The 22,293-nt window shown below is 41.1% G+C and overlaps 2 protein-coding genes across 5 annotated transcripts in view; both read left to right on the forward strand.

Annotated features, from left to right (window-relative positions):
• The window catches only part of klhl5 (kelch-like family member 5), a 54,904-nt gene extending 47,066 nt beyond the window's left edge, over nucleotides 1–7,838 (forward strand). For all 3 annotated transcript variants that reach the window (XM_063883353.1, XM_063883352.1, XM_063883351.1), the window contains exons 7-13: nucleotides 80–304; nucleotides 1,095–1,170; nucleotides 1,255–1,341; nucleotides 2,453–2,527; nucleotides 2,956–3,093; nucleotides 4,191–4,362; nucleotides 5,530–7,838. In XM_063883353.1, coding sequence (XP_063739423.1) covers nucleotides 80–304; nucleotides 1,095–1,170; nucleotides 1,255–1,341; nucleotides 2,453–2,527; nucleotides 2,956–3,093; nucleotides 4,191–4,362; nucleotides 5,530–5,586 — 830 coding nt within the window. In that variant the 3' untranslated portion in view covers nucleotides 5,587–7,838. The remainder of the gene's footprint in view (nucleotides 1–79; nucleotides 305–1,094; nucleotides 1,171–1,254; nucleotides 1,342–2,452; nucleotides 2,528–2,955; nucleotides 3,094–4,190; nucleotides 4,363–5,529) is intronic.
• A 2,854-nt stretch (nucleotides 7,839–10,692) lies between these two features.
• wdr19 (WD repeat domain 19) lies at nucleotides 10,693–22,142 on the forward strand. Of its 2 annotated transcripts, XM_063883929.1 has the most exons (37): nucleotides 10,702–10,793; nucleotides 11,918–12,003; nucleotides 12,086–12,177; nucleotides 12,275–12,340; nucleotides 12,448–12,573; nucleotides 12,731–12,846; nucleotides 12,967–13,082; nucleotides 13,241–13,321; nucleotides 13,577–13,689; nucleotides 13,783–13,956; nucleotides 14,039–14,109; nucleotides 14,195–14,367; nucleotides 14,508–14,628; nucleotides 14,743–14,849; nucleotides 14,959–15,075; nucleotides 15,339–15,494; nucleotides 15,669–15,816; nucleotides 16,086–16,299; nucleotides 16,578–16,737; nucleotides 16,915–17,025; nucleotides 17,130–17,239; nucleotides 17,340–17,397; nucleotides 17,857–18,003; nucleotides 18,086–18,168; nucleotides 18,247–18,330; nucleotides 18,418–18,564; nucleotides 18,814–18,938; nucleotides 19,108–19,217; nucleotides 19,430–19,498; nucleotides 19,577–19,654; nucleotides 19,827–19,923; nucleotides 20,024–20,148; nucleotides 20,542–20,623; nucleotides 20,710–20,860; nucleotides 20,976–21,099; nucleotides 21,192–21,268; nucleotides 21,824–22,142. In XM_063883929.1, exons 5-37 carry the CDS (start codon nucleotides 12,461–12,463, stop codon nucleotides 21,936–21,938), a joined length of 3,873 nt encoding a protein of 1,290 aa, XP_063739999.1. In that variant the 5' UTR covers nucleotides 10,702–10,793; nucleotides 11,918–12,003; nucleotides 12,086–12,177; nucleotides 12,275–12,340; nucleotides 12,448–12,460; the 3' UTR covers nucleotides 21,939–22,142. The 2 variants fall into 2 exon arrangements, with proteins under 2 accessions (XP_063739998.1, XP_063739999.1); XM_063883928.1 differs by lacking the exon at nucleotides 11,918–12,003 and having other exon boundaries at nucleotides 10,693–10,793.
• The last annotated feature ends 151 nt before the right edge of the window (nucleotides 22,143–22,293 follow it).

Raw genomic sequence — 22,293 nt, forward strand, 5'->3', positions numbered from 1 at the left:
GGTTGCAGCCTTAGGGCGACAAAATGCTCATCAATACCCGCTGTTTTCTCTAACATGTTTCTTTGTTTGTTTTGTCCAGGTGCCACCAGTATCGAGCAGTACTGTCTCCGTCAGGACACGTGGAGGCAGGTCGCCATCATGAGTGGACGGAGGCTACAGTTTGGTGTAGCGGTCCTTGACGGTCGTCTCTACGTGGTGGGCGGCCGAGACGGACTCAAGACCCTGAACACTGTGGAGTGCTACAACCCGCACAGCAAAACCTGGAGTGTCATGCCTCCAATGTCCACACACAGGCATGGCTTAGGTGAGAAGCTTGGTTCAATAAGCACAGTGGCAACTTTATTAGCTACACCTGCACAACGTAATGCAATCCAATATTAATGTTCTGTCATAATGTCTACTCAAATGATAACTTTGAGGTTATTTTTGTTATACATATAAGTGTATCCAATGATACCGTATATTTAGCATTAAGGTCATATTGTACATGTTGTACTGGCCTGTATTGTATTGTTAAAATTAAAATGCCTTCCTGGTGTATGTAAGAATGAGCTCCTAACATCACTCAACACCTTACATAAAATGTCGTATACCATACATTTTCAAACAATGTCACTAAAACATAAGCATTGCTTTGTTAACATAGATTTTATGACAGGGTTGCTCTATTGGATTGTATGTAAGTAGCCTCAACAGATGGCTGAGGATTGTACGTACAGAAACCAAAAAGGATTCATAAAGGTCACATAGAGAAGCTGTTTTTAAGAGGAAGGTAACGTTTTTGTGATTAGAATTTTGAGTATGGTCCAATAACAAAAGTTCAAGGAGTGCGGTGGTGGTGCTTCACTCTTCTTTATAAATGTGAGCTTGTGTGTGAAGGGAGATTCAAACACACAGCTGGCACCACAGATGTTCTGGCAGATAAATCCCTTGATTGAGTGTGGAGGTGTCAAAATGCTGCTAACGCTGCATGCTTATGTCCACAAACCTCACACCCTCTCCTAAACGCATGTGGTTTCATGCGCTTGTACAAGCTGATAGTGTCTTGGTAAGTTGCCGTGATTAAATCTTGCACATGTGGTTGTGTATCACAGGTGTAGCCGTCCTAGAGGGGCCCATGTATGCAGTAGGAGGACATGATGGCTGGAGCTACCTCAGCACAGTCGAAAGGTAAGAGGATACTTCACACAGTGGTTTGAGTCCATGTTATTTTCTACTTGAAGGTTTTGTCTAAGATTTTACATCTTTTATCAGGTGGGACCCCCAAGCTCGCCAATGGAGCTTTGTTGCAAGTATGGCTACACCCAGAAGCACAGTGGGAGTAGCTGTACTCAATGGAAAGTAAGGAAATTCACTCACTATTGCCTTACATTTCTACATATATCAAAGTTACAGAATCAATATCAGCACACGCACTGTGACATTGAACATGCATTTGTTTAGGAGATCTATTTGTTCTTATGGGGTCTGTATGCGCTTGGACAAATCAGTGCAATTTAATAGACTGACTTTTTTAGTAAAACAATTTAAAAAACACCTCACTGTATTTATTAATAAAACGTCATTTATACTGTATTACTGTACAGATATAGATATCGCATCAACGTACCTCATTATAGTAAATTATGTAGTGCTTTCCTGACACGTTGACAATACTCAATTACACACCCACAGTCCCTAGTGGACTAATGCACGTAATAGCTGTGGGATTTAATAAGTATAAATCTCCTCACTTGCGCCAAAGTTCTTGCAATAACGCAGCGCTGTTTTATTATTCAGTGCCTCTTAGAGAAACTACAGAGAAAGATGCTAATTAACACAGAAATAACTGGTTTGTGCTAAGCATGCCTGGCAGAAGTGTGTGTGTGTGTTGTGTGTGTGTGTGTGTGTGTGTGTGTGTGTGTGTGTGTGTGTGTGTGTGTGTGTGTGTGTGTGTGTGTGTGTGTGTGTGTGTGTGTGTGTGTGTGTGTGTGTGTGTGTGTGTGTGTGTGTGTGTGTGTGTGTGTGTGTGTGTGTGTGTGTGTGTGTGTGTGTGTGTGTGTGTGTGGGCTTTTTGTCTGATAGAGCTAATTTTTTGCTTGACTGGTTCTGATGCACTTCTTTCTTCGCTCTGCCAACTCCCCATCAATGAATGTGTATACAAACAGTACACACACACACACACACACACTGACCGAGGGATTTCTCTGGGTTGTGAAGCCACCAAGAGTTTTAGATGATTGATTTTTCTCACCTCACTTTTTCCCCCTAATACTGAAAAACACACATTTAAATCCACCGTTGCACCATCTGTTTCAGTGTCACCAAATTGAAAAGGGACTTCCAGAGTCCTGAAATGTGCAGTGTTTTTTATGGCAGGTGTTTTGTGTTATCTGTGCGTGTGTGTTTGTGTGTGTGTGTGTGTGTGTGTGTGTCCAGAGGGATAACACGGTCTCCTGTCTTGCCTCCTCAGGTTGTACGCAGTAGGAGGTCGTGACGGCTCATCCTGCCTGCGTTCAGTGGAGTGTTTCGACCCCCACACCAACAGGTCGGAGACTCATTTGGCTCAGAGAGAATTGCTGCCTCCAGTTGCTGTACTTTCTAGTGAAGCGCCTCTGTGCGTTTAAGGTTATTTACCCACAGATCAAAGGAGACAGCTAACCCTCTCAGGATGTTAGATAACACTGCATTCAAACAACTTCTGTTCAGTACATTCATTAGGTTCTTCACCAGCGCTCAGACAAGGTTGTTATTGGTCCCCTGAAAATAAAGTTGTTTTTATCTGGGGGAAATAATTTAGAGGAAGATTTTTATTACATTTTACATTTTGAGAATAATTTCTGAATGTTCAATAATGTCATGAAAAAATAAAGATACAATATTTAATGACGTTTTTTCGCATATTGAGAATAAAGTTGAAACAATGGAAGTGTTTTTTTTCTTTTCCTCCTTGATGGTTACAACCTCCATCAATAGGTGGAGTGCTTGTGCTCCTATGGCTAAAAGGCGTGGAGGTGTGGGCGTGGCCACATGGCATGGCTTCCTGTACGCCATCGGGGGTCACGATGCTCCGGCCTCATCCCTTGCATCTCGGCTCAGTGACTGTGTAGAGAGGTAGGTCTATACTCCCTGAATGTGTGTGAATCTGGAATATAACATTTTCCGTGCCCAATTTAATTTGTGATGTAAAAATTATCATACTACAAGTTTTTAATTCTAGACATTGCGATAATAAAAGAATAGGTGAGAGCAACAAACTCTTATCTGGCTTATTTGCAAAGAAGATCGATACCACTGGTGTGTGAAATATTGAGAAGGACGTGATTAGCTTAGCACGGCATGAAGTGCGAAAGCGAGAGAGCTAGCCGCGCTCAGTCCAAAAAAAAAAAAAATAAGCTTACCAACAACATTGAAGTTTACTAATAATCACATTGAATCCTTTCGTTGAGCACATATACAAACAGACGGTTTATGTTTTCAAGTAGAGTTAGGTGTTGTTATTATTTTCTGATAAACAGATAACAGCAGAAAGTCTGATAAGTTAACTGAACGAGATAACAAATAGTGATTGAGCCTATGGCCCACCAGTAAAAGTAATATTTCCATAATTGCAGCATTATGAAGTGGCTCTATGTGCTGCAATTATTACAAAAAATGCTGTATTACTGCTTAAGCAAACCAGACATTCCTTACGGTTTTAGCTTCCAAGTAAAAGTATTTAACCAGCTAAGTAAGAGGTTGACTTTTATTATGAAGTATTCACACCACAGCTTTCCCCCTAGGGCTATCGTTCATCAAAAATGCATCTACATATCAACACTTGGAATAGTTTGAAATATATTAGGGAGTAATGTAAGACTCAGGAGCTGTTAGATGAAGAGCTGCAGGCGACAGGCTGCACACCTCCATCTTCTCAGCGTGGTTACCAAGTTCTTTCAAAGACTCATGCCGTGTGCAGCATCAAAGCAGATCACAGTTGCTCACAGAATGATGGGGAAAAGGCCAATTACTGCATGAATTCATCATTAAAATTGATCTGGGGCCTATGGTACTAAACTGTATTTGCTGTAACCACTGGTTAATACTGAGTTGCTGCATGACCCAGGAGAGAAATTGTATGGCTTGCAATTTATATACACAAACATGAAATTGGATTGTCAGGTGTGTTTCCTAATATGTTTAACTATCGAACATACATGGTCTGCTTACAGGTATGACCCTCAGACAGATGTGTGGACGGCAGTTGCCCCCATGAGCATCAGCAGGGACGCGGTTGGTGTTTGTCTCCTGGGCGACCGCCTCTACGCTGTGGGCGGTTATGACGGCCAGGTGTATCTCAATACTGTCGAAGCGTACGACCCTCAGACTAACGAGTGGACACAGGTAAACACTCACACACACACAAAACCGCAACATGCACATGGATGCAGTTTATATGCTTGGAAGGAAAGAGTCAATTTAATAAGCTTTTTTCTTAGTAAAGTCATATGCAGCAGATGTATATGTATCCACTTGATTGCATGTACATAGACACATGACGGTAGTAGTAAAATCCTGATGTATGTCAATAAACTGTTTAACTGTGTATCTGCGTGTGTTTTCATTGCTATGTAAATGTGTGTTTCCCTCAAGTTAACATTGTCTTTTGCCAACGCAGCTGTAGGGGAAAGGATGGGCTATATATATGTATTCTTTTTAGTTGAATGATATCCTATTTCAGCATCAGCATATTTCTGATCACACTACAGTTTATACCTCATCTCCTGCATAGCCCCGGAGGATTTTCCCTCTAAGACAGTAAGAGTCTGCTATTTTGGAGACAAGCACCACGCTGAGAACAAGAGGGGTGTAGAGATGGGTGGATACAGAAAACTGACACATTGAGATGAAGACAAACTGAGATATGAGACGACATGTAGAGGCTGTTAAATGTGTCCTCTGTTTACTGTCAGAAACTGAGACAAACAAACCAGTGGATGGGTTGTCTGTCGTATTCTTGTAGCACCACTTATCCTGCTTGCTTGAACACAAACGGTCAATGTTTTTATTTCAGTTAGATAACGTGGGTGGTAAATTCAGTGTAAAAAATCTAACAGGACTAAATGACAATCAAAATCAAAAAGCTCCTAGATGCCGAAGAATAACCATCACTTCCTGCACCATGCCGTGCTCAACTGTGTCACCTTTGCAGAGAGCGATGAGATTAGGTCAGATTCCCATCTGTATGACAATCCATTTCCTTCTGTTGACTAACTCAGTTTAAGATCAAGTGTTGACCTTGAAAACAATAGTTGGCAAGGCAATCTCAATTTAGCTCTCATTTAGAAGTTGTACTGGAGTTTCAAATCAAATCACATAATTTTTATCAGCAGTACAGTGGGTTTTATGGCTTTTTTCTAAAGATCAAGGAAGCTTGTCGATTTGTTGGTTGTGTTTAAAAAAAACCAACAACCAACAAATTCAGACCTACATGATTTATAGGAACATTTCTGCATTTTTTTTTTATCAAGCAGTACCTCTGATTCTTGTTTTACTTTTCATCCTTACCAGGTAGCACCTCTGTGTCTGGGAAGGGCAGGAGCATGTGTGGTGGCTGTCAGACTCTGAAAACTCAAACATCAACACCCTATGTTAGACTGTGCATGATGCGACTCTGAGGTCAGACCAAGAAACCATCTGCCTGCCATCATGTGACCATCACTGCGAAGTAGGAGACTGATAAGTCAACACACTTCGGCAGAGTCAGATTTAGCTCTCTTTAACGACTGCCTGTAGGTAAGCGATAAATCACGTGTCAGGTTTCTGGAAACATTTTTGATTTGAACATCCTGATAACATCTGCCGCAGAAGTGAACCGCCATCGACATCCATGATGAAGAGGAATATAGTGTTTATCTGAGCATGAAGGAACACCTGTCGTCTCGCAGCTTATTTTCTTGCCTATTATTTTGTTCCTGCAGACAAGGCGGGACACACATGCACAAAACCTACATGGTTGCTCTCAGCTTGTGTTTCTGCTGACAGAAAGGTGAGAGAGACAGAGAGAGGTTGTCAAGAGGCTGTTCGAGGGGCCTCATCATTTTACGCTCTCGTTTCTCCTAACAGTATCTGATGCTGTGCATTGATGCTATTTTAATATAGTCCCTATTATTTTATGCTGCAGTCTGCGAGTTGCTCTCCTCCTCTTTCATTCCCGCCTGCTGACAGATGAAAGAAAGACTTTTGACATAATCAGCACAAGCTTATGAACAGCCCTACTGTATGAAACTGTGACACTCTTGTTTCTTTTCAGTCAAAAACATATCATAATGCTTTTTTTCAAATATTTTAGTTTATGTCTTCCATCAGCTCACATCTGGAGCATACAGTATACTATGACAACTATTTTTATTGTAGCTTTTCTTACAAGCTACAATGATATAATATCCTACTTTTTTTTACCATTGTTCTCATTATTGAGTTCAATTTAGCACTGCTATGCAGTTTCTAACCAGAGAAGTAATAATGCAAGTAACTGGGGCCATTTGTTGATCCAACTTCCCACAGGGTCAACTATCTACAAACATGGTTTTATACAGGGTCAGTATAAGCTTTGTGTGTGTGTGTGTGTGTGTGTGTGTGTGTGTGTGTGTGTGTGTGTGTGTGTGTGTGTGTGTGTGTGTGTGTGTGTGTGTGTGTGTGTGTGTGTGTGTGTGTGTGTGTGTGTGTGTGTGTGTGTGTGTGTGTGTGTGTGTGTGTGTGTGTGTGTGTGTGTGTGTGTGTGTGTGTGTGTGTGTGTGTGTGTGTACATGTGTTTTTTCAGAGATTGCAAGAAGTATATTTTTATCTTCCCCCCTCCCCTCTCCACATCCTCAATTCCCTGCTGTTTTCTCTTCATTCCCATTTTCCCATTTCGTCACCACACACACACACACATGCACACACTCACACCACTACATTTTATTGCAGAATTGGATACCCAGACGAAATGAACACCACATCATATAATGAAACCTTGATCCAGCTGGTGCCAATGTGTTGTTTGATGTTGAGTTCAAAGCTGTTATTATTAGATCTGATTCTGCTGCGGACAAAGTGTAAAATAGGCAATGTGAATACTGTGAAACAACCTCATATGTTCATATTTGTGGGCATGTTTTTGTGAACTTGCAGGTTCAATGCCACCAGCATTTTGTGCTGTATACTTAATTTTGTATTTTCTCTATTAGGCTCAACCTGCTTCTCTGGTTTGTGTGTGTACTTTACGGCAAAGCAGCCTTCCCGTCTGAACTGACATATCTAGAGCTAATGTAGCCCCCAGGATGCACTTCACAAACACACGGGCATATCACACACACACACACACACACACACACACATACAAATACACACTTAACCACACAGCTGAAAGCCAAGTGCCCCAGGAGCCAGTGAAGATTGAAACGCCTTCCAGATTTGCAGGCATGACATCTTAAAAGCAGAGACTGCAGGATAACGATTCCCCACAGCTGAGCCGATGTTTATTCAAGCCTAATGCACCACTGCATTATTCCATTTTCTTCCCCTTCATACAGCTGCGTATTTAGAGAGTAATTCTCTTTAGATCAGAGCAGAAGAAGTGTGTCACCTCCACTGTGTAGAGGTAGTCAGAGAGTTTTATCTCGGTCAGAGGTTAAAAATAAAAACAGACATTCCAAATCATGTTATTTACTCTGTGTATATTCTGTACATATTAAATATAAAATCTGTATGTAGTCTAATTACATTATGCTGTATATTATACAGCGCCAAATAAATCTATCATGTGTTATTGTGCGTTTCTGTTTTGTATTATGAATTGAGAGGAAGCCGGGGTGTAATAAAATGACACTGAGAAATGGTACAGTTGCTCATCTCCTCTTTTTTTCCAGAATATTACACCTTTTATTCTCCATTTAAATTATGTATGCACAATATATGCTTATGTAACCTACTGTTATCAATCTTTTATAGCATCAAAGTCAGGATGTGATTTGTTCCTGCTTTTTCCTGTGTAAGATAGTAATATACAAAACCTTACAATAACATCTAAATCATGTTAATGTTACAGATTGTTGCAGTTTTTATCCTTCACAGATGCACTATAAATGACATCATGGTGTAAATGTATCTTTATGTATGGCTCTTATCTATTAACAGCATCCCCATCAGAGCAGGCCTTTTCAGTTATATTTTCTGTGGTTTTATGCAGGTTTTTATGCTCTGAATTAGTTTTCTTGGCCTCTGTGTTTATTACGAGTCCTCCTTCTCTTCAATGTTGAATCTTTAACTTACAAGCTACAGCCAGAGACATAGCAGCCTATTGAAATGTTTGAAACAACTCAAGCCTGTAAGAAAGAGGAATGCTCACAATTTACAGATACTTTAACCCCAGGACAACAGCCAGTAGCCAACTGATTCACTACGTTATTTATTGCAGGAGAAGCTCTTAATCATAACCAGCTCTGACAAATGGCCCTCGATGGCGCTGAGAAATGAATCCAGTGACCTTGGCTTGTCACCTTAGTCCATTATGGAGGAGACAGAAAGTGCCGACTGTCTGATTCCACGTGTTTGTCATACAAGTGTTGAGGTACAGTGATAACAAGTCAGACATGCAGCTGCCTATTTGTTAGCGCTGCACACATGTGCACACCTCTGCATCTATCAGCTTAGTTACCCTACTGTTCCCACAGTGAACCATTGCAAACGTACAGTATGCTGTGCAACCAAACCATTTTATTAATCGCTGCAGCCATAAGACAGCCTTGGGTTTTAAGTCATTCAGAAGAAAGTGCAAAAGCCTCATCAAGCAGCCAGAAAATATCATACTGAGTAAAAATACTAATGCTGTCAGACAGTGTATAAGAAGGTGTATTTAGTTTACACGCCTCTCCAACTACTCATCATTTACCAACATTGTCATCACTTTGTGTAGATGTTTTGCAATGTCAGTTATTTTAAGTATTATAAAATATAATAATCTTATCAGGGATATAGAAACATATTCGGAGAACCTTTGTTAACCTTAAATGTCAACAAAGTACATTATGTGGCACATTGACTTCTTGTTTTAAAGTCAAGCATGAAAGTATAGATTCTACTGTTCCTATGTATTCTTAAAGGTTAGATTATCCTGCAAGGAAAGCCACTGGGAATCAAGCAGCCTAAATCGGAACCTTAAAGGAGTTGTTAGGCTTGCAGGACTGCCCAAATCTACAGAACAAGTCCTGCATGACAGTGAAAAATGTGTAATGCTTTCTCAATGTCTTTATAATTCCTTTTGCGACTTCAAAACTGAATCATAAACCTATTCTTGTGGGCTTCTTTGTAAGGATTAAGGAGGAGATTAATTAACTGCAATCAATCAGAAGCTAATTTCCTCTGCAGCTGTTTGACCTTAACAGTGAATTTGCACATACTTTGTCATGACTCATTGCAGGATTTATTATATTGCATTGATTCAATTTATCTTTCATTATTGGATTTTCTGAGTCACTCTTACTCACTGTCAAATGTATAAAATCAGTTTCTTTTTTATCTTCTCTCTGCTCTTATTTCCCCATTTTGCCTCGAAATCATAAATCTGCTCCCTTATGTGCATCTTAATGAGATCTCAGTCAGCATGGTGCTTTCTGCATCAGCACGCTGTAGAACAGAGACGACTATTTGTGTCCCACCGCTGGCATTTCATTTCAGCTCCCACATTAATACAGCTAAACAAGGCTCTCGCCCTTCCATTAATACATGGGAAAGTAAATAGGGTGCTGTATCACCAGAGTGTTTTCTGTGCTTTTCATCAATAATGAAATAACTAAGAAGAAGCAGAATGATGTATTTCAGATGAATAGAAGGAAAGTACAGTGAGCCCTCGCAGTAAAGAGATGGAAATACAGAGTATGGTGTATATTGACTGCTTATAGCCTTCTATCAAAACATTAGTTTGGACAGTGCAGATGTCAGAGACAATGTGACAGTGGGATGATAAGGTCCTAAACAGTTGTGCGAGTTTGCCGTCTACTGGATATGAGGTGTAAGCACAGAACTTACTGAAGTACAAAGTCATATGCATTAAAATATCCTTAAAGTACAAGTATTTAGGCATAAGGTAATGAGGCACAATGGCCGTTTAAAAAAAAACAAAAAAACATTACATTTGATGGATTCTATCATGAAATCATAAAAATGTCTCATGATAAATGAATAAAATAAATAAGGACAGAATACAGGTAAAACAATAACCAATAACTGACTTTAAAAACAACACAATAAGACTTTATTAGGGTAAAGATTCTGACTGATACTTAGTAATCAACTATTAAATCGGCTAGCCTTTTAAACTCATTATAAAGGCTGTCTGATGAATGTAGTGGAGCTAGTAGAAAGAGCTTCATTGATATATTTGGAAACATTCCACCACTGATTAAAACTGAATCGAAAATTCAAAGATGTGACCAATGTGAAGGGTAATGCGTTAAAGTAAAACAGGATGAGCTAAAACAGAATGTAAAATTAAATACTGTACAAGAACAAAATGTAAAGTTAGTTCAATATTACAGCCCATATATTATCTTACAAAGAACTGATATTAGGCTATATAAATCTCTTAAACAAAAAGCAGGACACCCATTATGTTCAGTCAGCTCTGCTTTGGAGGCCCCCTATTGGCTAAAGGTTGTTGCTATGACATCGCCGTAGCTTCTGCAGACGCTTTAGAGTGAAGCATTGTGGGATACATACAACAGTGTCGAAGATGTTATTTTTTTACAGAAATCATCGATTCAAAGTTTAACTGATTGAACGCAGTCAAGATGAAGGTGGGTACCAGTCAAGTCATCTGAAATACTAGCATTACATTGGTTTTTAGGATTTCAGTCTTGAGTTTGATCACATGAACTGCTTAAGATGACTAGCTACAGAGCTACATGCTAACGTTAGCGTTAATTAGGCAGCTACGTTACTGTTGTGTGGTCGGTTTACATTGGATAAAGTTAGCTCGTTAGCTGAAACCAGATATTTTTTGACCGATAGCTTTATAAAAGTCAACCAACTTATTGCGTTTCTGGGTGCAACTAACTTATTATAGGACACTGAATACCATATGTCAGGGTACAATTAATATATTCACTAAGACCATGTATTACATCAAGATAACAACTTAAGCATGGTGTTAGGTTAGTCATAATGAACATAATACTACTAATAATAATAATAAACCCAGAGTCTCTAAGTGGTGTCTTATAATATTTACATAACTAAGTTCATTTTAGCTGGCTCCCCACTGTCTTTTTTTCTCTCTTGCCCAGCTTATATTATAGGTTTTTTGACCACTTCATTAATGACCATAACATTATTGTAATAAAGCAAACATTTAAAATACATAAAATCAATATGCATATGTTTATTACATTGAAATTCGTCTAGATCTATATACATTTTAATAGTCACCTGTTGCAGATAACACATAGCTTTGTAAGGGGTGCTGATATGTCTGTCAGCATATGTGACATACAAACACTTAACTGTTTAACAGTTCTATGGTTATGCTTTTAACCAAATACTTTTTTTAAAACTATTTTTATTAGCACAGAGACTAGATATATAAAACGGATGCAAAGCTTTGCCACACCAACTGTTTGTAGTGTTACTTCAGCTTTTTCACTTTTATGAAGTCTTGTAAGAACAGAGGCTGTCAGAACTTGCTGTCTGTGATCCCAAACTAAGATTACTTTTATCCTGTACAATATGTGGAGTGACCCATAAAAACACAGAAAGTTCATTTGGTGATTTAGATGTGTTCTTTTAGATCTTTTGGATGTATGCAAACATCTAAAAGAACACTAACCCCAAATCTGTATATCTAACTTTGTTTGACAGTTAATGTACACAAATATTGTTACTGGGTGATATGAAGTTTGATTCAATCCTTTTTATATTTCAGTGCTTCTGGGCCCAGTGTACCATCATAGCGCACATTCAATTATCTTGTAAACTCTTCCTGAGTTTGAAACTTTTTCAAACGTTTAGGTAGAACACTGCATATGCTAATTTAATTGCAGGTATTTGTTTGCCTGTTTCCAAATCAAACTAACTCATCTTTGTGTGACAGAGCGTTTTCATCCTCGCTGATAAAGCCTGGGCGGGTTCTAACCTTCTGTATAAGTGGCAGAGAAGCCTTGGGAATTATATTGCTGTTGCAGGGTGAGTAATAAACAAAAGTGTGTGATGATGTACTTTTCTTGATTTAAGTAATGATTGCACAGTACCTAAACTGTGCATGGTATTTCTTATCATACAGACAGGACAATTCAGTGAAAATATTTGATCGACATGGACACCAGTGGACAGAACTCAACATACCAGGGTACGTGTGAGAACATTACTTTTGGTTCAGATCCTTATTCCTCGCTGTTCTAAAAGGTTTAACAGTAAGTCCCTTTCAACATTTTACCCTTTCTCCCACTCCCTAAGGCGGTGTGTGGGAATGGACTGGGATAAAGATGGGGACATTTTGGCAGTAATCGCTGCAAAATCCAGCTCCATCTACTTCTGGGATGCCAGCGTCAATAAAACCTCCCATATAGACAGTGGAATGAGGTATGGCCTTTCTCCAGAGAGAGAAATTAGCATTAATCATTCCAGCTCTTTTCGCTCAAAAGAGGCATGATTCTTCTTAGATGAAAGTGGCTGTGAAATCTTTTTTATTCACTTCTTAAACCCTGGGTATGATTCCTGTTTTTTTTGCTTTCAACAGAGATCAGATGTCCTTTATTTTGTGGTCAAAGACTGGCCCACTGTTAGCAGTTGGGACAGTGAAAGGAAATCTTTTGATTTACAATCATCAGACCTCGCGCAAGATCCCTGTGCTCGGTAATACACAACTTAACAATACAACACAAAAGCACACACAGATTCTTCTTTATATTTTTGTTAGTTTTCAGTCAATTCTATAATATCAATTGTCTCTCCCTTTCCTACCACAAATGGCAGGTAAACACACAAAGAAAATCACTTGTGGGTGCTGGAACAGTCAGAATCTCCTGGCTCTGGGAAGTGAGGACAACACTCTGAGCATCAGCAATCCTGAGGGGGACACCATCAGACAGGTAGCCGTGAAACCACAGGCGATACAGATATGTTAGCTTCGCTCAGCCCATGAAACTATGTGTTTTTACATTTAGTATCATCACTCAGCAATTTCAGTGAGGTCAGGTCAGGATGCCATCCCCCTTGTTATCAAAAAATGTTATGTTATTTTTTTCAGGCATCACTGCATGGTGAGCCTGCTGAGATGACCTTTTCAGTGATGAAGACAGATGAAAGATCCGGTCAAGGAGAGAACACCGTAAGCTTTGTTTTTTTCTTTTCACTACCTTTAATGTATCCACATTTTACTGTATCATTTTATTTATAAAACATGTTCTCATATTAGTGTCTTGAGTTGAAGAATCACTTGCTTTGGTAATGATATCCACATGTGTGAAAACCTATTAAAGCTGTCCAAAATGTACACAATATCGCAATATATGTGTATATATATATAATGTCATTGTTTGAACCTTACTTTATGGCATGTTTTTTACCTTGCTTGACCTTTCAGGTGAGTTTGTCTGTGGACAAGAAAATACTGATGCTCTTCAACATCCACGACCCTGACAACCGGATAGACTTGACCTTCCAGCGTCACTATGGAAACATTGTGTCCTACCGATGGTACTGCACGTTAACACACACTAACAAAACACTGGTGCTGAATCAGTGAGACATGTGTACTAAAGTCAGTTCTCTTCCTTTGTTCCCTGCTAGGTATGGTGATGGGTATATACTGATAGGCTTCTCCCACGGGTACTTTGTGGTTATTTCAACGCACATCAGGGAGATTGGGCATGAGCTCTGTCAGGCTCACAACCATAAAGAAAGTCTCAATAGTGTGGCCATCTCGACAGCGTTAAACAAGGCTGCCTCCTGCGGGGACAACAGGTACACTTCTGACCTTCAAGATAAACCCCATAACTGTGCTTGTAAAGTTCAAAAATTGAAGCCCTTTGCTTTTTTTTCGCAGCATTAAGATCCACGACTTGTCTGATTTCAAGGATATCAGCAATGTGGTGCAGCTGGATGATGAGACTAAAGGTGAGACAATCTTGTTTTCCTGCCACACTGTCAGAGGGCAGTCTAGAAGGCACCAGCACACACATGCGCCCCTCTCCTCCTCCAGGTCTGGACCAGCTGAACTGGACAGATGACGGGCAGCTGTTGGCCATCTCCACACAGAAAGGCACGCTGCATGTCTTCCTGACCAAGCTGCCGATCCTGGGTAGCAGCTTTGGGACCCGGCTGGCGTACCTCACCTCCCTGCTGGAGGTCACTGTGTCCAACCAGGTGGAGGGGGTGAGAAACAGTATTCATTTTTAAACCTCTGCTCACACTAAGTTATTTTCTCAGGTTGGGTTTAGAGAGACAAATGTATCCCTCGCTGCACTCAATTACAAACCACCTTCAATCCCTCTTTGACGCCTTTTGTGTTTCAGGAGAGTCCTGTGACTATAGAGGTGGAAGTAGAGCCTACCTTTATTGCGCTGGGACCTTACCATGTGGCTGTGGGGATGAACAACAGAGCCTGGTTCTATGACTTGATAGACCACAAGCCTGGTGTGTGTTCACCAAGAAAACCATGTTACTTCATTAACAAATGTTTATTTGTATAAATATACTGTATCTCAATGTATGAATAGGTATGGCTTGACAGATTTGTGTCTCACTCAGGTTTTAAAAAGTTGAAGGACATTGAGTATTTGGGGACGATAGCAAGCATGTGCCTTAACTCGTACTACGCCGCAGCGCTGTTTGAGGGTAAAGTGCAACTGCACATGGTGAGTCAGCGCTTTGTTTCTCTGCTTATCACCAATGTTCATTGAGCAGGCTTTCCAGTTTACTGTACTTTAGTTTGAAAATACTAAAGGTCTGTGTGTATATGTTTAGATTGAAGGGAAAGATCAAGAGGAGAAGAAACAGATGAAGTTGTTCCCAGATGATGACAGAAAAGGGCGGATCCTTTGCCACGCTCTCACCGCTGACTTCCTCTACTACGGCACTGATGTAAGGCCCAGCTTACCCCCCCCCCTCAGTCTGCCCACTAAACTTTATTCTAGCAGAAACACTATTTTGTTAAAGTTCCATTTTTCCTTGAGACTTTTCCTCAGACTTGTCAATGTTAGCAGCAGATGTCTCTTAAAGCCACAATGCAATTCGGTTGCTCAGCAAATATTGAAGTCTGACTTTACACTTTTCCTGTTGTTACCCCCCTGCCCCCCCCCCAATCCCTGCCTCTTCTATCCTAACGGGTGATATCTGTTTGTTAGTCAGGTAATGTGGTATGTGTCCTGTTGGAAGATTGGGAGACCGTGAGCAGCTACACCCACTCGGTTGGTGTGAGAAAAGTGTTCCCTGACCTAAACGGCTCTCGGCTGGTTTTCATTGATGACAAGAACGGTGGCTTCCTGCTCTCTCCTTCAAATGTTAGTAAACATGGTTCCTTACATCCATGCATGCATACAGCTATACATACAGTACAGTGTACTCTGAGAGTCTTGGGCTGCTTGTAAAACCAGGTACTTAAATATCCAGTGATTAAATGTCATGGTAAGACCACATTTATTAATATGACATGTCTTTGTATGTGTCCAATCCAGGCCACTGACTCCTGCTTTGAGCTCCCCAACTTCTCCCCCACCATCACCGGAGTGCTGTGGGACAACTGGCACTCTGACAGAGGAGTGTTTGTGGCTTATGATGATGACAAGGTCTACACTTACGCCCTGCACAAGACCACCATATATGGTAGGGTCACCACCATCACACACTCTGATGTCATTATTGTTAATGTCTGAGCCAAAAAAGTGCCGTAAAAATAAGTGTAATATTATTCTCAGTTACTGAGACTTAATCATTTGAACCAACCCCTCCGAAACAGTTTATTAGTGTTCTTTGAAATTCCGAATTTTGAAAAAGAACCGAAACAACAGCATATCTTTCAATATGTAAATCAACACAGTACTAATATGTATCAGTACATAATGAATAACAACTTCCCCCTCACGTCTGCCCAGGCCCCCGGGTGGTGTTGGTGGGAAGCACCGTTCTCCTCTTTTCCCAGAAGCCTTTGCTCTTGCACAACGGGGAGCTGACATGTCAGACGGCGAGCGGCAAGACCAGTGAAGTCACTCTGAGCACACACTCCTTCCTCAAGAAATCTACCGGCACCGCAACGGATTCACTACCAGAGCTCAGCAAGCAAGTCGCCCAGGCGCTGATGCTCAAGAGGTGGGCCATGTTGGAGATACCAAACATGTTCGCTGAGATGTTTAATGTGTTGTATTTTATATAGTCGTCAGTGGAAGTATATTAGGTTTTCAGTCCAATCTGTTAAAAGTTTTTTCTTGAACACATGGGTACATTAAATACACAACTTTGTTCTAACATAGAATAGAAAGATATGTTTTTACATCTTAAGACACTATAAATACTGTATATATATATATATATATATATATATATATATTTCAAGAGGTAAAAATATGTATGTGTGTATTCCTGTCCAGGTTCCATGAAGCCTGGGGTCTGTGTCAGTCCACAGGCAGCAGCACAGACTGGGCCGAGGTGGGCAAAGCCTGTCTGGTCCACATGGAGGTCGAGCTGGCCATCAAGGTGTACCGCATGAGTGGCAATGTGGGCATGGTGCTGTCACTGCAGGGCATCCAGGTAACACACACACACACACACACACACACACACACACACACACACACACACACACACACACACACACACACACACACACACACACACACACAACCCCAGGGTTAGATGATGCACCCTCTAAACGACACACTGTTTCAGGCAGACAAATCTGATAACCCTCCCCCCCTCTCTGTCCAGGGCATAGAGGACATGAATTTGCGGGCGGGACATTTGGCCATGTTTCTAGGTGACTACAACCTGGCCCAAGATCTGTATCTGTCCTCAGGCTGCCCAATCGTTGCCCTGGAGGTAAAATCGTGCACAGTATTTATGTGTGCATGCGTGCAAACATAGATTTATTGCAAGAAGACAGAAAATGTAATTGATTGAATATGTTGATGTGTGTGTTTCAGATGAGGAGAGACCTGCTGCATTGGGACAGCGCTCTTATGTTAGCCAAGAGGTTAGCAGAAGCCCAAATTCCCTTTATTTCCAAAGAATATGCTGTCCATCTGGAGTTCATGTAAGTACACACATACACACACAAACACACACACACACGACCCGTTCAGTGCACCTGATCTATCTATACTGTATTAACCGCTCTCTTCCTCTCTTTGTAGTGGTGACTATGTGAACGCTCTAGCACACTATGAAAAAGGCATGATCCAGAATAATAAAGTAAGTGCAATATATTTCATCTCATCCTCCTGCAGTGATAACAGCATCACATGTTTTTAACCTTTCGCTTTTTTCCTGTTGACATTAGAGTGTTTTCCTTTACATACCACATGTGCCCTCACTAGCTGTCCAACTGTGTACTTACAGCGCATGCCACAACAAAAGGTGTCATGCCGGCATCTACAGGGATACAAAGGGACTTACTGATCATTCAATGACATGGGAAATCCTTGTTTATTGTCTGACGCTTCCTAGTTAAAAATAACACAGAGTATAGAGTGTATTTCCAAAGAACACTTAGTAAACAGATAGGTACATTTACTTTGTCAGGCTTCAAAGCATGACTGATGATACATTTATGGTTCCAGTCTGAGTAATCATATGTAATGATTTTATTAGAACTTTCTCTGAGTTAACTCCTCTCCACTCACCTTCCTTCATCGCTCTGTGGCGGTGCAGTTCCAGGAGCATGACGAGGCGTGTAAAGCCGGTGTAGCCAGGATGTCCATCAGGATGGGTGACATCCGGAGAGGAGCCGCTCAGGCCATTCAGCATCCGAGCAGAGTCCTGAAGAAGGAATGTGGAGCCATACTGGAGAGCATGAAGGTAGAGAGGCAGCCTTTCCTCTTTATAACTGTATGTTTATATCATAGGTCAGTGTAAACTACAGTCTCTCTCTCTTTAACAGCAATTCTCTGAAGCTGCTCAGCTCTATGAAAAAGGACAATATTACGACAAGGCTGCCTCAGTCTACATTCGATGCAAGAACTGGTGAGACAAACAACAACATCCTCCTGCAGCTTTTATCCTTCTTTGTACAAGTTCACTTTATTCTTTTTTCCCACTCAGGGCGAAGGTGGGCGAGCTGCTCCAACATGTCTCCTCTCCTAAGATCCACCTGCAGTACGCCAAGGCCAAGGAAGCGGACGGCAAGTAGGTTCTTAGTGGGAATGTGTGTCACTATGGAGAAAATGATATCCTTAAAGGAGAAGCAGAGGTGACGTGTCCTCTGTGCTCCAGGTATAAAGACGCAGCACGGGCCTATGAGAGCGCGAAGGACTGGGACAATGTGATCCGCGTGCTGCTGGACCACCTGAACAACCCCGAGGAGGCTGTTCGTATCGTCAGGGAGACGCAGAGCATCGATGGAGCAAAGATGGTGGCCAGGTAGGACAAACAAGAGCTGGGGTGTATACAAACAACCACCCTGGTAGTTCTTTTATCCCACTAAAAGTCCAAGACCCATCAACCTTTACATATTTAATTTACAATATGAGATTAGGAGATCAGTGTCGTTGCTAACCAGATTTCTGTGGTGCGATTTGTTAACCTTTTGTTTCATCTCTGAATCCTTTCCCTTTGCTTCATTTTTTTCCTACTTACTAAACTTTGAACATATGTTTGTGTGTGCTTCAGGTTCTTTCTGGGGTTGAACGATTACGGCTCAGCCATTCACTTCTTGGTTCTGTCTCAGTGCAACGACGAAGCTTTCCAACTGGCACAGCAGCACGGGCAAATGGAGGTCTACGCCGACATCATTGGTCAGTCACTCTGTAATGTGTGAAACATATAGACTACTCTATAGTTGAGTTTAAATGGATCTGACATTACTTCCTGTTGCAGTGTTTGCTAATAATGCTCTACCACTCAGTCCAGTAAAACAGCCTGTAAGTTGAATCTTAATGCTTGACTGCTGCGGTGTGTCATCAGGTCCTGAGGCGACGCAGGAGGATTACCAGAGCATCGCTCTCTACTTTGAGGGAGAGAAGAAACACCTGCAGGCCGGAAAGTTCTTTCAGAAGTGTGGCCAGTACAGCAGAGTAAGAATCCTCATATTTTCTATTTCTTTATCAGTGGTGGAGGAATTATTCAGATTTCACTATAGCTACAATGCCTGGATTCAAAATGTAATATAATTTTACAAAGGGAAAATATTACAAAGAATAACTAATGAAAACTACTGCTTAGTTTTATACTATAGTATATGTAACAGTTTTTGACATAAAAGGTCTCTTCTTTGTCTGCGTCTCAGGCCCTGAAGCACTTCCTGAAGTGTCCCAACACTGATGACAACCTGGCTGTGGAGATGGCGATAGAGACGGTGAGGGCAGCGTTTGTCCCAGTGCATGTACAAAATAATATCAACAGTCTGTTCATTGTTTTTGTTTGTGTGTTTCAGGTGGGTCACGCCAGGGACAGTTCTCTGACCAATCAGCTGATTGATTACCTGATGGGAGAGAGTGACGGTATGCCCAAGGTAACCAACACTGAGCTTCTCCATTGCATGCGTGTCATTCCTTTGGGTGGGATACATCCTGCATTATTGTTCTAAAAATGTTTTTCTTCATTTATTCATTGCTAATCCGTGCCTGAGTGACACCGTTTACTGAACTGGTGATGGTTAAATGCTCTTTCTCTCCTCTTCCCAGGATGCCAAGTATCTGTTCCGCCTTTACATGGCGCTGCAGCTGTACAGGGAGGCCGCTCGCACCGCCATCATCATCGCCAGAGAAGAGCAGTGTGCGGGTACGCTTTCACACACACACAATCTGTGCTGTTTCCAGCTTCTATCATGTCATTAACATTCTTTAAGATTTCTTATTCTTTTTTTATGTCACTGCTACAGGGAATTACCGTAATGCCCATGACGTGCTGTTCAGCATGTACACGGAGCTGCAGGCCCAGAAGATTAAAATCCCTGCGGAGATGGCCACAAATCTGATGATACTCCACTCCTACCTTCTGGTCAAGGTCAGAACTCCTGTCGTCATTACTGTCGTCATGGTGTCTAGTCTTGTACATAGACTGTTCAGGATAAAAGATATATAAATAAATAATTTAATCATATAGTATGTCATAAAAACTTGTTTTTTAAAAGTATTTATTTAGTATTTCAAACAGAAGTCAGTGTAGTACGTGTAAATAAGTCAAATTAATGAATATAAGTTTTTCATGTAATTTATAATAGTCTAGTATGTAATAGAGTATTCTAGAAGTAGTATATTATCTCATAAAAACTGTCAAGTTAATAGTCATAGTATAGGATGTCCAAAACAACGTTATTATTATATTGTTATTATAAAGTTTTCAGTCGTACTGTAATGTAAGCCTGTGTTCCTGACTGTACATTTTGGGATTATGCAGATCCATGTAAAGAGGGGGGACCACCTTAAAGGCGCTCGCATGCTCATCCGGGTCAGCAACAACATCAGCAAATTTCCCGCACGTGAGTCCGCCCAGAGAACTAAAGGAAGCTTTAATGTCCCTAAAATAAAGCTTTCCCGCAGAGGTCTAATCAGTGTTTGTGTGTAGATGTTGTTCCCATTCTGACGTCAGCGGTCATCGAGTGTCACCGTGCCGGACTGAAGAACTCAGCCTTCAGCTTTGCCGCCATGCTGATGAGACCAGAGTACAGGAACGAGATCGACTCCAAGTACAGGAAGAAGATCGAGGCCATGGTTCGGTGAGCGGCGAGAATGTTCACACCTGTTTTCTGTCAAACTCCCTCTCCTGCTCTGTACTGACCTCCCTCCCTTCCCTACACATTTCCTCTCCCTGCACATCTGGCCACACCACAGACGTCCCGACACTTCGGAGCTGGAGGAAGAAACGACCCCCTGTCCCTTCTGTGGCGCTCAGCTGCCGCAGAACGAACTGCTGTGCATCTCCTGCAAGAACAACCTGCCCTACTGCATCGCCACGGTACCAGCATCACTCATTCCTACTGAACCCAATAGGTTTCCCTTTACTTGTATTTTTCATCTCCTGATATCTTCACCCTACCATTTTCTCAGGGTCGTCACATGCTGAAAGAAGACTGGGCTCTCTGTCCTCATTGTGAATTTCCCTCGCTCTACTCTCAGTTCACTCTGTAAGTCATGCATTCATTTGTTGTAGTGTTTTCCAACTACCCACATACAGACACAGGGACAGTTTAAGCCCTTCTTTGCCTCACCATGAGACATTTTTATCTTCCAACGGTTTCAGCTGGTTTAAACACTGGCGTTCTGACTTTTAAGTCCACTGAGACAGTAGCAGTTTGCTAATTTAGAGCACCACTGGCACCTTTTTATAATAAGTTTCAGTTTTTTGAAAATACGCTTATTGGCTTTCCTGCCTGATACCAGGATGTCACTGCTCCCGGTTACAGTAAGAGATAGGACAGCACTTCACCCGCTGGTTTCTTTATGCACGTGTCTTTGTAGAGTTTGAACTGACAGGGTAATTTGTGTTTATGAGATGAGCTGGCAGGCAGATTTTGTTCCCTTTTGACAGAGCCAGGCTAAAAGTGTATTCCCAGTCTTTTTGCTAAACACCTCCTTGCTGTTACTTCATATTTAACTTTGGAAATGAGTGGTATCGTTCTCCCACAAATGTTTTAGTTTTTTCTCATCACAATCAACACTGAACCTGTCTTTGTGTCCAGGTTGCTGGAAACGGAGACAACCTGTCCCATGTGCTCCGAGGCTCTGAGTGTCAAACAGGTGAAGAAGATTACTGATTGTTCCAAATACCTGCAGGCTGAGGACTTCGATCAGTGACACATGACAACTCACCCCATGTATATAAATTTCATTTTCTGTTTTTTAAATATGTCAGATATATATATATATATTTTGGATGCAGCTTTTAGTTTTTGTATGTGAAAATCATAGGAGGGATTACATGTTTTTAAAGATGCTCAATATGCTGACAACTGAAAAACACTAAAGCAAATAAAGAAAGCTATGTTTATTTACATTAAATGTTATCAATACGTATTTTTTTCCTGGAGTGGCTGAAGATGATTCAAACAAGTGTTGTTGCTCTGGATTACTGGAAGAGTTTTCAAATGTTTATAAAGCTGTGTAGTTAAACACTTTTTCCTGTTGCTTTGCAAAGTGAGAGCTGAACACA

Source organism: Eleginops maclovinus, chromosome 5, assembly GCF_036324505.1.
Source record: "Eleginops maclovinus isolate JMC-PN-2008 ecotype Puerto Natales chromosome 5, JC_Emac_rtc_rv5, whole genome shotgun sequence".
In the NCBI taxonomy this organism is placed as follows: domain Eukaryota; kingdom Metazoa; phylum Chordata; class Actinopteri; order Perciformes; family Eleginopidae; genus Eleginops; species Eleginops maclovinus.